Source organism: Aptenodytes patagonicus, chromosome 2 (assembly GCF_965638725.1).
Source record: "Aptenodytes patagonicus chromosome 2, bAptPat1.pri.cur, whole genome shotgun sequence".
NCBI lineage: Eukaryota > Metazoa > Chordata > Aves > Sphenisciformes > Spheniscidae > Aptenodytes > Aptenodytes patagonicus.
The window spans coordinates 170,351,935-170,369,286 of record NC_134950.1 but is presented as its reverse complement, the minus strand read 5'-3'; the positions used below and the strand labels follow the sequence as shown (position 1 = coordinate 170,369,286).

The 17,352-nt window shown below is 46.0% G+C and overlaps 1 protein-coding gene across 4 annotated transcripts in view; it reads left to right on the top strand.

Annotated features, from left to right (window-relative positions):
• Positions 1-17,352, top strand: part of ALS2CL (ALS2 C-terminal like) — a 51,801-nt gene that overhangs the window by 21,430 nt on the left and 13,019 nt on the right. For all 4 annotated transcript variants that reach the window (XM_076332087.1, XM_076332085.1, XM_076332086.1 and 1 more), the window contains exons 3-15: positions 431-623; positions 2,466-2,531; positions 3,277-3,442; positions 3,899-4,027; positions 4,357-4,476; positions 6,280-6,356; positions 6,750-6,816; positions 7,524-7,720; positions 10,047-10,112; positions 10,917-11,015; positions 13,584-13,742; positions 14,124-14,235; positions 15,774-15,851. In XM_076332087.1, the coding sequence (XP_076188202.1) occupies positions 431-623; positions 2,466-2,531; positions 3,277-3,442; positions 3,899-4,027; positions 4,357-4,476; positions 6,280-6,356; positions 6,750-6,816; positions 7,524-7,720; positions 10,047-10,112; positions 10,917-11,015; positions 13,584-13,742; positions 14,124-14,235; positions 15,774-15,851 (1,529 nt within the window). The remainder of the gene's footprint in view (positions 1-430; positions 624-2,465; positions 2,532-3,276; positions 3,443-3,898; positions 4,028-4,356; positions 4,477-6,279; positions 6,357-6,749; positions 6,817-7,523; positions 7,721-10,046; positions 10,113-10,916; positions 11,016-13,583; positions 13,743-14,123; positions 14,236-15,773; positions 15,852-17,352) is intronic.

Below are 17,352 nucleotides of genomic sequence, written 5' to 3'. Positions count from 1 at the left end.
CACAAGCCTGTCTGGCCAAAAGCGGTGTGACTGGCTTAGACCCGTAGGGTGGTTCCCTCTCACGTCATCACCTTTTTGGTCTAGCCTCCAAGGAGACCGGGAAGAGCCCTTTGAGCCAGGGGCAGAAAATTTTCCTCCGGTGCTTGTGTCTGAGCTGGGGCTGAGCCCCGCAGGCTGCCCTGACCACATGCCCCACAAGAATGGGCAGGACAAAGCCTTAGCGTGGAAAGCCCGTGCAATTACTCACAGGGATACAGCCCTAAATAATCATCATCTCCTTCCTCCCTGGCATCGTTCGCCTATGAGAATATATGTGCTTTAACACTGAAAAGTTGGGCTGAGTATTAAATATAGGCAATGTTTTCCACAAGATTTCTTGGAGTCAAGGCTTTCTGATAGCCTTTCCCCCCCCCCCATCTTTTCCTGAAAGAGCCTAGTGACCAGAAAGGAAAGGAGAACTTTAAGCTCCTCCTCCTCCTGAATGATCGACTTCAAGCTCTCTGGAACCTCACAGAAGAAAATTACCGGATACTGAAACAAAAATGCAGCACCTCTGAGTCATCCTGCATCCAGGACATTTATGCTGTCTGGAAAGGAGACCTGTTTCTAAGCCTCTACATCCAGTAAGTACAGAAACATTTTGGAGTAGCGCAAAGGACCAAATTTATCAACTAGCTGGCGGGTTGGTGCAATTAATTTGTTCAGTCCTGTCTGCTAGTGTTCAGTCATTAGGTCAGGGAAGTGATTGCGTTCAGTGCTCAGGACAAAATGCTACAGAATATAGCGTCTGTGCAGACAGCATAATAAGTAGCCTTTTTTGTAGCCGTGAGCATGCTTGTAAGAGGCAGAATTTTTTCTTGCAAGTATAGGGGTTTTTTAATGCATCTTAAAAATGGGAAGAGGATGGGGGGTAGAACTTGTGCCTGGATAATTTATGAGAGCGAAGCTTGAGCTGTCATCAGGAACAGAAAGGCAGGTTTAACCTTAAACAAGCAGGTTTAAAGGACTCACAGGGATGAGGAGAGGAAGTTGTCACCAGACACAGTTCATATTACGTGTTTCTGCCACACTTTTATGCTTTTGGCAAGGGATATGATAGCAAGTGATGGATGTAGCGTGATGTGAAAAACATACTGCCCTATTGCTGTTTCTATAACTAATTACCTCTGCTGCCCATCTGTCTGCAACGCAAAATAAAATGTTTACCAAAATCACTGTAGCATGTATAACCTTGTGTTGATGTCCTAGCATGAAAAATGGTTTATGGACACCTGAGATGACATAAAGATCAGACAGTGTTCAATCCTTCATTCATCACATTGGCCACAAATGTGGCCAAGCCCTTGCCAGAAGGGCTTGTACCGTCTGTGCAGTTCGGCACCCACACAGGAACGGGAGATGGGCACGCTGGCTCCTGGACATTGCTGTTCATCTAGTCTTGGTTTTTGGTGGTTTTTATGCACGTGGAGGGAGGAGGATGGAAGGAGTACTTTTTGTTTTGCTTTTATTTGGACAGCATCATTTAGAAACTCAAAATGACAAAACGACAAGCTTTGCCTTTATGCGAACGGGGTTTGGAGCAGCGTGTGGTGTTCATTTGGGAACTGATTCAGTGAATTAGAACTGGTTTGCCTTAAAAAGGCATATAAAAGATGAAAACTTGTGCTGAGGTTTCAGATGACACAAAGGAGAAGTTTATCTTAAGATCTAATTTCCCCTGATTTTGAAATCTAAACCTGTTTTTGCTGGGCGTCATGCAAAAAAAAGAGCTGCTTCCTGCCCACCTCTGCTGACTCACTCTGTGCAGTCTTGATCCTACAACGGCTCATGCTTATTCGAGTGATAGAGGAGGAAGCAAAGCCGCTGTTCAGGGGCCTGAAAATCAGCAGTAAATGCATGACCCTGAAAGATGTAATAAATGGTAATTAGTCTGGACGTTATACACGACTTATCTGAAAACACTACTGGAAGAAAGCGTGGTATTTGCTGACAAAATATGGCTCGATCTCCCTCTAGTGTGAGATGAGATACATTGGCACGGGACATCTTGACTTGAATTTTCCATCAGTAATACAGGCCTGATACTTTTACTTCAACCAGCAGAAATTTATACATCTGAAGCTGATATCTTAAGCTCAGCCTTTGTAGATTTGCTTTCCAGGACAGTTGCGCAAGTTTACTTCTGCTTATGCTGAATGCCAGGATGATTTACGCTTCCTGTAACGATACTAGTGCAAAAGTCAACAAGGCAGTTAAACCAAAGAGCTGGCAAAGGGGACAACAGGGCAGTGAGCCAAGGTGAGAGGTACAGTAGCTACATCTCCCTCTGCCTCCCTTGGAAAGGTGGACCTGACCTGACATTTTCAAAATGAGCTTCTTCCCTCTATCACTTAAACCTTGTAGCTAACATGCGTCTCTAATTCAGCTCGTGCTTATGTGTGTTTGGGTTTTTTTCTTGCCAACAGATATTTCGTCACTTTTGCAAACTACGTTGTAGTCCACGGCTTTGAACATGCCACAAAGAGCAAAAGGTCAGTAGCCCGAAAAATGCTTATTGAAGGGGCTGATAGGGGCACAGTGATATTGTATGGGTTAAGACGCTAAACCAGAGCGGGCAGCACTGAGCACTGCACCTCGCAGTGATCTCCGTTTCACGGTCCAGCTGCCTCTCCTCTGAACCGGCCCTACTGGCTGCTCCTGCCATCTCCTGAGACCACGGCAGCAGCTGCTGAAAGGCTTCCTCTACAGATCTCTCTCCATCTCTTTCTAGCCATGCACAACTCCTGTTGTAGGAGAGGAAGCCTGTAAACTTGGAATTTGGGGGTTCAGGTAAGGGGTGGGACCTGAGAAAAGGATGATGTGGGAATCTGGCAGGAAATTTCCACTGCTGGTCCCAGATGTTGTCAGTCTCATGGAAATAGCAAATGAAAACCCGAGCGCTAGCTGTGAGCAGATTCACAGCCACTTTATCTGAGTCACCCTCTTGGTGTGCACACCATCATGAAAGTCATGCTACGTTCTCTGTGTCTGTGGGTGTGGTTCCTATTGCAAAGGCCGCTGGGCCAGAGGCAGGATGAATGGAGTTTTTTTGCCTCATTGTCTTATTTCTGTGTGTTTGGTGTGCAAATATATTTGCACTATGTTATCTCCTGCTCTTTCAAGTCTTTCTACACCCTCTCTGGGAGTGAGGTAGCATATAAAGTTTGGAAGGCAGAAGAGTGGCAATGTGCAGAAAAACTAATTAATCAACCTTTGTCTTAATTCACCATCTTGCAGTGAAGCCTGGAAGCACCATAAGACAGTGCTGAAACAATTCCTCACAGGCTTCACCTCCGAGACCTCCATGTCACTGGCCTTATACACTGTTCTTCACAAACCTCTCCGGGATCACATCGAGCAATATACACTGCTCCTTACCAAGCTGAATGAGGTTCTCAAAGAGGTAGGAAGTTTTATGTGATGTTACTTGACTGGCTTATGCTAAAATCTTACGCGGGGCTTGTGGGGCTTTGTGGTGGTGTCATTGAATCCAAAGTTGGCTGGAAGTAAATAATTTCCAGTGGACAGCTGGGGTGGTAGTAACCAGCACCAGTGGAGTGCAGCCCACCTGAAGGTCTCGAAGCAAAGAACAGTGGCCACTCCAGCACAGTACAAGCTACTCATCACATAGAGGAGCTGCAAAGGGTCAAGTAACTGGCCTGAGGTTGCACGCTTCTGCTGGTGGCAGAGCTAATACTAGATTTGGGAGGCTTTCCTTGGAAATGGGGTTGGAGGGTTAACTCTCATTAGCCCTTTGGATTCAGAACTGCTGAGGCTTTTCTGCAGCTGTAGCCCAGAGAGTAGATGTCCTGCACAGCCGTGTCTAAAGCATTGCTCAAGCTCTGCCTTCTTTTATCAGGGCTCTGAAAAGGACGTGGTTACCAGCGCCATCAAGGAATACGTGAAGCTGGAGTCTTTCATCCGCCAAGTCCTGGATGAAGCTTGTTTTACCAAGTCCTTATGGGAGTCCTTGGGCGGCAAATTCACAGTGAGTCATGGATGTAGAAAGTGGCTTGATGGGGAGCTCTTTTGGAGGTCTTACACTTCTGCTTACACATGGAGAAAATTTAATACAGATCAAGCATTTGAGGCTTGGTTTGGAAGCAAATGGAACAGGGCAGTGTGGAAGCCTTGAAGAAACCATATGGATGCTGGGTGCTTTAGAAGTTGAGCCCTGTGTCCAGTTCTGCTGTCACTGTCAGCTTGTGCCACGAGTCAGACAGTCCCTGGAGGAGCTGTTGGCTTGAGTTGTATGTCCTCTCCCAAATCCTGATGTTTCCTGATCTGCCACCTTGACCTCTGTGGTTCCCTCTGCAGGACATGCTCTGTGTACCTGAAAGGAGGCTGCTGGAAGATAGCAAAAATCTTCACATCTCTGCCAGCACGAATCGATCAGACCGGATCTTGCTCTTCGATGATGTCCTCGTGCTAATTCAGGTGAGCCTTCAATCTTTCAGAGGGATTGGGAGGGCAGCGCAGATAAATGACGGTAGAATTCAGGTTCTTTTGCTGTTGAAAATGCAGTAGAGCTTGGCTGTTGGCAAAACCTTGTCTCAGATCCATGCACCTGTGGTTTGCACTGGAGAATAAAAGAAAGCCTAATGAAGAAGAAATAGAGGAGCATCCACGTAACTTTTTCCCCAGTAAATATGTACTATCCAACCACCACAGGCACCTTTCTAGTAACCCAAGCCCATGCCTGCATATGAATCTGTTGATTTGTGTCCTTGCTTATTCAAAGGGGGCCTGATGGGTCAAAGATATCATACTGTAAACGCTCGTGCATAGGACTAAATATGGTCTTTCATGGTTGACTCTGCTAGTGGCACGGGAGCAGAAGTTGCAGGTGTTCTTGGGCCTATTTCAGGTATTTAGGGCCTGGGTGTGGGGCAGGTAGGGAGTGTCTACAGCCATGGATATTATGTGTTCAAAGCTGTTCTGCAGCATGTTAACTAAGTCCAGCTTGGCTTGCTCTGACTGACAGCTCCTGTAATCTAGCACGGCTCTCTGCATGTGCACATCCCTCTGCTTGCTCTTTAGTCATGTGCCAGCCCCTCAGGTGTCCAAACACATGACTGCCTTGTGAGCTGATAGACCTTACGGTCTCTTCCAAACATGAGCCTTTATGATAATGCTGGGCAGTCCTACGCAGCTTGCAGGGTCTAGGCCTGAGGAAATAGGGTGGTGATTATCTCATCCAACTTTACATTGTAGATTTCTTAGCACCACAGTGATCTCGCTGTGAACAAGTGCCCCCAGGCTCCCTTTATAGTCAGGGGAGAGAAACATGCACTGTCTGGGTGTGGTTCATCTGACCTATTTTAGATGCCAAAATCAGGATGAGTTGAATCATGTCCTCGACTCCATCGACGAGGATGAGAGCACAGGGTAACCAGCTCACACAGAGATATCTACATTGCAGACGTCTCTGTTCAGTCAACAGTTCCCACCCACTATGTCTCATCTGCTGCTGTGACCGTTATTGAGGCTTGTGGAGATATGACTGGACTGGGATTGAACTGGTTAGCTTGGGCTGCTAGCAGGGGACTGCCGATGAGGGCTCTGGCGCTGGGAATCTGAATCGCCCTCCCTTCCCTGTTTCCCTAAATCTGGTAGATACATCAGTGATTAACTTGTGGTGAACTCCATGGTGCTAATACCTAACCCTGGTCAACCACATCCTTACAGGCAGCAGCTCTGTAGTGTGGGCACCTGGACTTTAGACAGGGAAAGGAGATGTAATATTATATGTAGTCTTTACCTAACATTTCAACCATTTTAGTTTCTTCTGTTTGGTGTGCTATTGATCAAAATAGTGACTCCTTAAATGCTGTACTTGTGGGCCACTATCGGCTGTGCTACCTGGAGGCCAAATCCTAGATAAATCATAAGCAAAACTAGGGCATACTGGGTGCCGGGGATGATTTGGGAGTGTTGTCGTGTGATAGGGAAGAAACTCTTGTAGAGATAAGTGCCATCTAAGAATGTCTGTTACTATTAGTTGTAGCCATGGCATTATGGAGCACCGCTTATAAGTGTTAAGCGAAGAACTTTCTTCCTTCTCCTACGTTTCTTCGGTCTGCGAGGTCTGTCATTGTAGCGTGGGACAGACGTGTGGACCACAAAAGAGGGAATTTACAGTGCTGCCAGTCTTGCTCTGCTGTTCAACGGATTGACAGAGTGGGGGCAAAGTGTGACGTTTACATGAATAACAGGAACATCTTGTCCCTTTTGTTGCAGGGAAACAGCTTTCAGAGTTTTGATCTGAAGCTTGTGTGGGTAGATGAAAACTGCAGCGAGAAATCAGCTCCGGGACTGTAAGTAAAAAATTTCCACTTGGAGGGGGGAAAAAAAAAAGTGTTTAACTTGATTGTGGAACTGAGACAATTTAAAACTTTGTCTCATCTCCTTTCCACCCGGTGGGACAGGTTCTGGGCTATGGGTAATTGTAACACCTCTTCGATGGGATCACAGCAGCTTGGACTTGCATTGCTTGTGTTTGCTGACATCTTGAAATCAATCAATAATAAAATGATTCTGGCTGCAGACCTGGAGAACAAAGATGAGTTGACTAGCTGAGTATTACTTCAGAAGGAAAAACGGACTGCGAAAGCACCATTACCTTCTGAAGAGGAATGGGAAGAGCAGGAACTGCTGTTTCACCGAGAAATGTGTTTTTCATAGTCTCTGTAATGTCTTTTGCTCCACAGGTATGGACTCCGCATTATAACCCCAGAAGAAACATTCTTTCTCTCTGCCAAAGACCTGCAGATAAAGGTTAGCAGTGGGCAGGGCGTTTCTGTTCCACCTGAAATACCCCGTACAGAGCCTTGAAATAGGGGAATGGCACAGAGGGGACGGCAGCTCTGTAATGGGGGCAAAACATTGACTACTGAGTGGAAGCTGAAATCTCATTAAGCATCAGGATTTTACCTTTCTGATTGCAATACAGACAAGTGGCATTTGCACCTGCTTAAATAATGCAGCTGAGGCATTTCCTCTGCAATTTATTATTATTATTATTATTATTATTATTATTATTATTATTATTTCTTAAAGCAGCAGTGTGGCTTTTTTTTTCCCCCCTCTGTGGAGCCAATACTTCATTCGATGGCCAGAGGTGGCTTAGACAGTTGATGGTAGATGAAAAATATCCAGGTGCTGGAAGCAGTCTGCCCTGGGCAGTAGCGTATGCTGCAGAGCTTGGGACGCTACAGTCCCATCAGCATGGTCCTGTGCCAAGGCCGGTTCGTGGTGGTGAGAGTCAGGCTTAAATGACATGGAAGTGTTGTGGATTGGTGCAGTATCCAACTCGCGGGACCTCCTGTTGATGCTGTAGATGGGCCGTAACTCACCAGCCCAGCCAGCTGAATGGCACAGAATTGGTGGGAATCCAACAGCTTCTTGCTGCTTCTCCTGACGTATCTCTTGTCGGGAGCTATTTTGCTTTCTTCAGTCCAGCACTCCTCTTCCTCTGCCCCCAGGCTGTTTGGCAGTGGAAGCTGAACCAGGCCGTCCGCCAGGCACTGAACGGGAAGCGAGATTTCCCATTGTGGGGCCAGACTGGTGAAGGCAGCGAGCCCCCATCCTGCCGCTTCTTCACCTACGTCTTCAGGCTGGAGGGCAAGTTCAAGAGCGCATCCTACGAGGGCGAGTGGCACGGGGGAAAGCCGCATGGCAAGTAAGGAGCCTTTTTTGCCCCTTTCCTAAGCAAGAACGTGCAAGGATGGCCCTGCTGTCTTTGTGTAGCACTGCCTGGATCCAGTGGATGCGCAGGTGGAGGTATAGATGCCAGAGACTCAGGGGGCAGCTGGGACACATTTGCTTGCTTTCAGGGCTTGGTCAAAGCATGAGTCCTGGCACGTGACCTGTTGTATTGTAGATGTCTCGCTAGTGATACGGGTTTATGCAGTAAATTGTAGAGGCTGACCCTAATAATGTGGTAATGACCACATTGAAGGCTCTGCCTTGGCTTATGCCTGTAATTAGGACCTAGACTTGAGCTAATGTTTATTTTCAAGATCTCAGCCTGAGGCATAAAATCTCACTGTCATGATGACAAAAAACCAACAAAAAGCCTTTGCTTGTGAGTGAAGGAAAAGTTTTATCCTGTGCTATCAAAATAGATTTTAATATCCAAACTATTATCAAAGGAATTTAAAAAAAAAAAAAAAAAAGAGAGAGAGAAGTCAATAAATACAAAAGATGCTCAAATGCATTTCTTGAGAACGTGAGAACTATTCACTAAATGAAATTGAAGTTTAAGAGTGAGCTTTGTCAAAAGGGAATGGTCTGCAAATCAAAGGTTAAACGGTCCCAACCAAAATCTCTTTGACATAGGATAGAGCACAGTCTCTGTTTTTGTGAAGAAACATGAAATATGACCAACCTCCTCAGACACCAAAACAGGCTGATTTGGAAGTTGTTTTACACAGTTTGTTTACAGTTGCTATTGAAGCAAAAAGGATGTAGAGAGTTGGTTTGAAAGAAGCTTAAAATAATCTGAATATCCAAAATCAAAAGCTTAATCCTGAATCTTCTGTGGAAGAGATTGTGCCTTGCCTCATAATAGTATTAAATAGGTGTTTGGAGCAGAGCTATGCCTGACCAGTCCTTTACATCATCCCCACCTTCCCCAGCACCTGCACTCCTAACAGAGATTTGAAAACCACGGTGTGCAGACACCTCTCCTTGCTCTCTGTCTCCTCCTGTCTTAGGGTTGGAGAAATGCGATGAATACATACCTCTGCTGCTTCAGATTAAGTGACTTGACTGAGGCATCCTGGGAAATTTGTGGCAGAAATAAGTGACTTCAGGTGCTTCTAATGCCTGGGCTTTTAATTGCTTAATTACTAAGCTGTCCTTCCCACTCCTGAAATTGCTCTTCTGTGGGAATTGCTACTAATACAAGGTTACAGAGCAGTAAAGCTGGCCTTGATGGCTTGTCCACCTCTGAGAGAGATGCTGGCATGGCAAAGCACACAAGCAGAAAGCTGCAGCAGTGTGAATTGGGGATCTTCAGCAAAAACATCTGCATTCTTCACTGTTCTGTCCCAGTACTCCTGATAACCTGGTGTGGTGGAAGGAGATACTCCCACTGAGAAGTAGCTTAAACCATCCCCATGGCTGGAGAAGGCATTCTCTGTGGTTTGCACTCCTTTGCTAGCATTCATACTAGCAAAGCAAAAGGATATGTATTTTAAATCCACTTAAGATTAATCTGACCACTTCCCTGTCAATACCAGAAAAAGCGCCTGTCTCATGTAGGTGTTTAAAGCAACAACCTCGGTGAAAGTCAAATAAATGCGTCATGGTTTTGGTACTGCACCATCTTCTATTGCCTTTGGTTGGGGAATGTGTAGAGAGCTGGCTGTGTCTGTCGTGATGCAAGAGTCAAAACAGTGAGTGGGTGAGGGTGGAGTGGGAGACAGGGAGGAAGGGAATTCACAACCGGGCATGGCCGTGCAATACTTTGACGATCACATTGACCGTTCCAGTCTCATTGTTGCATTGTTAGCTCATGCGTAATCATTTCTACAACCCCCACACAAAACAGAAGGAAAGATATGATCCCTTTAGGCCAGTGCTTGTCTCTTGTTTTCATAGTGCCTGGCACAATGAAGTTCTGGACCGTGGTGTCATTATGCTGTCTACAGGGATGTGCCATGCTGGAACTTCAGCTGGGTTAATCACATGCTGCACTGCAATTACAAAAGGATCATGTGCAAGGTCCTAAATGGATGACCCAGCAACTCGACAAAATGCTTTTGAGATTAGGGAACTTGGAAGAAGATTCTTTCCACTCATTCCAGGGCATGAAAACTTTATGGTGTTAAATCCTTACAGTGCAAGCTGAGGTGCCAGATGTGCCTAGAGAACTTCTATGTCTCTGTTCCCTGAGGAAATCTTTTGATGTTAGCCATTTCTAGTTGTGCCTTGATACCTTCTGCTGCAGCTGTGAATGTTGCTCATGATCTCCCTTGTGTAACGCTTGCTTCAAATTGCAGGGGGACACTGAAGTGGCGCGATGGACGCAACCATGTTGGAGATTTCAAAGAGGGCTTGGAGCATGGGTAAGCCTTAAAAACCAGGGCGTTTCTTGCTTTCAAAATAAGCTAAGAAATGGTACCTCCCAGAGGTACAGGGACACTGGTGTCTTGTTAGGGGGAATCTATTCACAGTTACAGCCCAATTCATCTGACCTTTTTTAGACACCTGGCTCAAGCTTGAGTAGGTTGTAACCTGGAGTGTGCGCAGATGACCTGTTCAGATGCAAACATCTCCATTCAGCTGGATGAATCTGACCCCTGATCTCTAAATCTAGGTGAAACGTATTCATATGAAATAACTTGGAAAAGTTATTTTCAGATATCTTTTAAAAACCTCTCTTAAATGAGAAGTTTTCAGGGGAAAGAAACCATACTATGAAATTCAAACGTTATTGTTCTAAAACTTTTTGAAAGTAAGACTTCTAGATTTCTCAGTTCTACATGAGTTCCAGAATAGGTTAGGTTTTTAAAGGGAAAAAATGTCTCAAATACTTTGTGTTGGGGTTAAGAAAACTTTTTGTTTGGACCAAAGCAATTGCTTTGGTAGTCTAACTCAGCCCTTAAACTGGGGAAGGGGTAGAGATGGGAAAAAACCAACACAAAGTAGCTCTGTAGAAGAAGCAATGAGAAACTGTGACTGCAGCTCACAAGGAGATGAGCTCTTCCTTGGATCAAGCCCATTGACACCTAGAAGCAGTGTCAGAGGTAGAGGCGATCCCAACCATGTAAATCAGTTTGGGAATCTGGAAGGTCCTTAGTTTTTAAACTTCATCCAGTACAACAAAGTCACCTTTTCCCGTGCTGACCTCTGCCATACGCACCCTGTAGGTTTGGAATATGCCTCGTCCCACGCCGATCTCAAGACCGGTATGACTGCTATAAGTGCCACTGGTACGAGGGCAAGATGAGAGGCTATGGAATCTGTGAGTAAGTAAAACCCAAAGACGGACTCTGGGGGAAAAAGGGGACTCCACGTGTTTAAAGGGTGAAATGTTCCCACCTCGCTGTGGAAGGCTCAGTCACAAGGTAAAACCCAGGGTAATTCAGGCACCAGAAGCTTTTTCTTTGGAGATGGGCGGTATGGATTCTTCACAAGCCCTGAGTCTCCTGAGCGTTAGAATAGTAAGAGCTTCTCTGCAAGCTATGACCGTTGTAACTACCTGACATAGCATTCTTGTGATGAGGGGATTGAGTGCACCCTCAGTAAGTTTGCAGACGACACCAAGTTGGACGGGAGTGTTGATCTGCTCGAGGGTAGGAAGGCTCTGCAGAGGGACCTGGACAGGCTGGATCGATGGGCCAAGGCCAACTGTATGAGGTTCAACAAGGCCAAGTGCCGGGTCCTGCACTTCGGCCACAACAACCCCATGCAGCGCTACAGGCTTGGGGAAGAGTGGCTGGAAAGCTGCCCAGCAGAGAAGGACCTGGGGGTGTTGGTCGACAGCCGGCTGAACATGAGCCGGCAGTGTGCCCAGGCGGCCAAGAAGGCCAATGGCATCCTGGCCTGTATCAGCAATAGTGTGGCCAGCAGGAGGAGGGAAGTGATCGTGCCCCTGTACTCGGCACTGGTGAGGCCGCACCTCGAACACTGTGTTCAGTTTTGGGCCCCTCACGACAAGAAGGACGTCGAGGTGCTGGAGCGTGTCCAGAGAAGGGCAAGGAGGCTGGTGAGGGGTCTGGAGAACAAGTCTGATGAGGAGCGGCTGAGGGAACTGGGGTTGTTTAGCCTGGAGAAGAGGAGGCTGAGGGGAGACCTCATCGCTCTCTACAACCACCTGAAAGGAGGTTGTAGTGAGGTGGGGGTCGGTCTCTTCTCCCAAGGAACAAGCGATAGGACGAGAGGAAACAGCCTCAAGTTGCGCCAGGGGAGGTTTAGATTGGACGTGAGGAAAAATGTCTTTCCTGAAAGAGTGGTGAAACATTGGACCAGGCTGCCCAGGGAAGTGGTGGAGTCCCCATCCCTGGAGGTATTTAAAAGACGAGTAGATGAGGCACTTAGGGACATGGTTTAGTGGGCATGGTGGTGTTGGGTCGACGGTTGGACTCGATGATCTTAGAGGTCTTTTCCAACCTCAATGATTCTATGATTCTATGATTCTATAGGTGAGGAGGTACTTTTGCATTCCTGCTTGTGGTTGCAGAGCGGAGAGTGCATGGTGTGCCATCAGCCCTGGGCAGACCTGATGGAGCACACAGCTCTCTGTCTCCCCTGGCCATGCTATCTGGACTAAATCTTGTACAGAGTAGTTCCTTACTGATGGATGGGATTGTTGGTCTGGGAGTCGTAACTGTTATCCTGAACTGCTGGAGGGGGCTGGTTCCTCCAGTTGGCTATTTTGCTCACTCAAATTCTGAGCTTAAACCCAGAGCTTAACTTAAGAAATGGAGTCCGAGGTTTTCTTTTTTACTCATCAAAATGCTTCTGGAAACAGTCGTTTGCACACCTGCGTCTCAAAGCGCTGCTGGGAATTTGGATGGAGCCCAGCCTGTAAAGCACTGTATTGTGGGCACACGGTGGTGTCCCTGCCTTACCCACCGTCTACCTTCCACCGTCTACCTTCCATTTAGAAGGCCAGAAATGGCAGCGGAGGCCTGCTCAGCAGGTTGTAGGTATAAACTGGTTTCATTTGCAGCCTACGGGGTATAAGTGGACAGGGCCAGCTTGCTCTGTTTATGTACCAGTGAGCGTAACAGCATCCTCATCTTCGCTTAGGTCACACGTGGCTTGTAGCCAAATGGGTTGGCCAATGTTGAAGACTGGACTGGCCGTTGTTACTGCACATTCTTACCGAGCCAATTGTGGCAGAGGAAAGCACGCAGCCCGGCTCTCCAGCTGCTTACTATGGGATAGGCCATCTTCCTTCCTGCAACCTGCTTGTTGTGCTCCTTATTTATGGATCGAACTCAGAGTACGGGACATGCAGAAATCTCTAGGGAACTTGGAGCCAGCTGAGCAGTGCTGGGCTAGTGTCTCTGGTGTTAAATGTGAGAGCACGTTGATAATTCTGGATGATAGCTCTGCTTAGAGGAAGTGCTTTCTCTGTTGTAGCAGTGAAGATCTGCTGGCCAGCATGGGCAGAGCTCAGGGGAACTCTTCTCAGGGGGATGAGCCCAGGAGAAGGGGTGGTTGGCGAGCGTAGAAAGGTGAAGGCAGATCTGCCTTCCTGCTTGATCTGATCTACTCCCACTCTGGATTAACCAGCGGTCACTGTGACCTGGCTGGTGAGAGGTCAAGGACGGAGTGGCGTCTCCCAGGACAATTGCAAGCCTAAGTGTTGTGTCCTTAGATAACGTTGAAAGCTAACTGTGGAGCGACTAGCTTGGGTGATGTGTATTCCTAATAGTGAACGACTACAGGCTCTAGATCTCTCAGTCAAACGTTTGGAATATTTAGCAGGCAGATGAGCCTAATCTACTCACTTTCCTGGCTTCCTACTCCAATAGTAGCTACCAAAGAGTCACAGTCTCAAATTCTATCTGTCTCTCTCCCTGCAGGTATGGGAACGATATGGTCTACAAAGGTTACTTTAAAGAAAATGTGCGTCAAGGGTTTGGGATACTGGAGAACCTCTCAGCTGAGAATCCATTTAAATACACAGGACAGTGGGAAAATGATAAGAAGAATGGATATGGAGTCTGGGAAGACAAAGAGAGGTAAAGGTGGTATAGATCAGAGCTGGCTTTAGGTGCCTGACAGTTTTGTCCCTCTATTGGCAGGGGTAAAGCTTGACATGGTGGTGTTGGGTCGACTGTTGGACTCGATGATCTTAAAGGTCTTTTCCAACCTTAATGATTCTATGCTTCTATGTTTTGATGGGGGGACTTGGGGATGAAGGGGGGATGTGTTCAACCTCTGCTATAAGGCTTGAACCCCTGGGGAAACATTATATGAACCGAGTTTGTGCAGTACATCTGGCACTTGTGCTGCATAGAGCATCATATCAGGTAAAACTAGCCTCAGCAAGTGATACATCAAGTTGATTAAGATTTAATAAAACAGGGAAAAAACATAATTTGTTTTCTGTTGCATTCCAGAGGGGAGAGATACATAGGGACATGGCTCAACGATCACAAACATGGACAAGGCATCGTAGTAACCCAGTCGGGCGTCTGCTATCAAAGAACATTTCATGCTGATAAAATGGTGGTGAGTACCCATTTTCAGTGGACTCTCTAGGTCGGTGGGACATGGAATTCTGCATCAAGGGCAAGATTAAGATTTCACTTCATAAATAATCTTTGAGGGACAATAGAAAGCAAGAAAACTTAAGCACTGACATTTTACCACAATAATGTTTTTGAAGAACAGGGCCTAGATGAAGTCTTGTTTCTTATCACCTTCCTGAAGTGCAGGCAGGAACTAGATGCGAGACTGTCACTTCTCCTTGCTTATGCTAAGACACATTATAGGTCTGGCTGTTCAACTGACTATCAGGTGACACCAGAACTCATATGTGAAGTGCTGTGCAGTTATATATGATACTACATCTATCTTCGAGATCATTAAGTCTTTACCTTTCCAATGTGAGCTTACTTATCACAAGTTGGCTGTCCAGTTCATTGAAAGTTTAGACGTCGGTGGGGAAAGCAAAAGGGATTGGCATCGCTAGAACTAGCTTGGAAATAAAAGCATTTCTTCTCATGAAAAATACGCACTTAAAAAAACAAACAACCCCTTCCCCACTCACCAAATTAGGACAAAATGTTTAGCATGGAAACTTTGTCGGAAGGGCTTTCCATAAAATCTCCATCCATGGGGAAACAAAATAAAGCTGTCTTTTGGTCTGCCAGCTGAAAGGTTCCTCTAACTTCACAAGGCTTCTGGGTGGGGAGCAGTCACTTCAGTTTTTCTAGTGGAAAATTGGTATGGCCAAGAAGCTTCCCTTGGAAACCTTTTATTTTTGCCAGAAAGGACACTTTCCATCAAGAAAACCATTCCAGCAGAAAATGTGTTACAGCTCTAAAAGTGACCACGTTTTCTGGCTGGTATGGGTACATATAAACCTTCGGGCCCAAACCATGGGCTAAGCCCCAACAAGAAGAATCTTCCCCCATTGGTATAAATTATCCTGTGTCTGTTCTGCATCTTGGTGCTCCTTCTTAATGGTCTTTTCCAGCCTAAATTACGGTTCTATGAAATGTGCGCTATTGTAAGCAGCCGTGGGAGTTGGGAGGTAATGGAACGAGTCATTTTACGAATGCTTAGGAGCAGCTCATTAAAGCCCCATTGACTGCACAGCAAGGGACAAAGCTAATTCTACGTAGCAGCTGCCTTCCTCTTTTCTCTTAATCATCTTGCAAAGAATGACACAATTGGCTACAATCACCTAAAGGTCGTAGGATTGGGAGGACCGCGAGTTTGACCCGTGTGGCAATTCTTGGTGACCCTTCTTAGAACAGGAGCCTGCCTTTTGTTCCTTCTTCTAGGGAAATGAATGTAATAGTAGTGTTGTTTAAAATCTCCTGACTACCCAGTACTTCGCCTCGGTGCAGTGATGCCTTATGGGTTATCTCTAGAGCGCCTCCTTGCTTTTCTCTTGAGCATTGCAATGCTCTGTTGGGCTTTCAAAAAGGTTATTGGAATCGGCAGCCCATAAATATTCCAAGCCAGTGGCTGTTTCTAGATGAACTTGAGTAGGTAGGAAGTTAATGTCATGAATTCACTACTTCTGCTTTCAAATGAAGGGTTCTGGGATTCTGCTCTTGGAAGATGACTCTGTCTACGAAGGGAACTTCACGGAAGATCTAACGTTTGTTGGAAAGGTGAGCACTTCCTTCATCGCAGCCTTTCTATACAGTTGCTTGCTTTCCAGAAGGGCTGATGGATTAATCTTCAAACTTCATACCCTTCTGCTCGACTTCCCCCAGTCCCCTAGAAAATAGCATTTTCCTGTTTTTTGGTTTGGGTTTTTTATTATTACCAGTCTCATTCACAGAAGGAAGGTTGCAGCTGAGAGACTTCAAGTAGCTGGGGGCTTTATGCATTGTTTTTGTTTTTACTGTTTTGTTTACATTGAGGGTTTTGGTGTTTTTGTTGTTTGTGGAACACTTTTGGCTGTGCTTTGCAGCTGCAGTTGGGATGCTTTTGTATTCTTAGAACAAGTGTTTTAGCCTTTTTAGTGGTTTGGAACACAGGAAACGATGTATAAACCAAATGAAGTTGCAGTACCAGCGCTACGCTAACATAACCAAGATGTTAACACAGCTGAGGCATCTTGGAAGCTTAATTTTGCAGTCTGGACAGTGCACTGACACGTTCAACGTTTTGTGGTTGATCTTTAACAGAAATATCTGGTCAAAGTGTTCATGAAGTAGAAGGGCAACGAGGCTGGTGAAGGGTCTGGAGAACAAGTCTGATGAGGAGCGGCTGAGGGAACTGGGGTTGTTTAGCCTGGAGAAGAGGAGGCTGAGGGGAGACCTCATTGCTCTCTACAACCACCTGAAAGGAGGTTGTAGCGAGGTGGGGGTCGGTCTCTTCTCCCAAGGAACAAGCAACAGGATGAGAGGAAATGGCCTCAAGTTGCTCCAGGGGAGGTTTAGATTGGACGTGAGGAAAAATGTCTTTCCTGAAAGAGTGGTTAAACATTGGACCAGGCTGCCCAGGGAAGGGGTGGAGTCCCCATCCCTGGAGGTATTTAAAAGATGTGTAGATGAGGCACTCAGGGACATGGTTTAGTGGACATGGTGGTGTTGGGTCGACGGTTGGACTCGATGATCTTAGAGGTCTTTTCCAACCTTAATGATTCTATGATTCTATGAAGTGCCCCTTTGCAGGGAAAACTAGTCCTCCGGTTTGTTACAGAAATCTGCGATGAGTCTGACAGGAAGTGTGTGGTTATATCAGACTGAGTGGATGTCAAAATAGGCACTTGGTAATGATTGCAAATGAGCCCTGTCACTTACTGGCTTGTCATGGGAGGAAGAGTTTGTCATCATCTTCTTCAGCCAGAAGACTCGGGGTGGATTTTGCGGAGTCTGATTATAGTGCTTAGATATTGCTTCCTCCAAAATTAATGTTTAGTTTGAGTGATTAGTCTAGAAAAATCTGTTCGTTATCTAAAGATGGCATGCCTCCTGCTATTAGCAATGAGGATTTCAGGCTCGTATTCAAAGCTAGACTAGTTACGATATTGTTTGGCTTTGGATTTGATTTAATTAAAACCTCTAAGTTTGAGTCAAGCTACTGCATGTCTTTTGTGTTTGCCTCGGAGAATTTAAGGTTTGTCTTGGTAGCAGCAAACATTTTGAAAGCGTTTATGGCGAA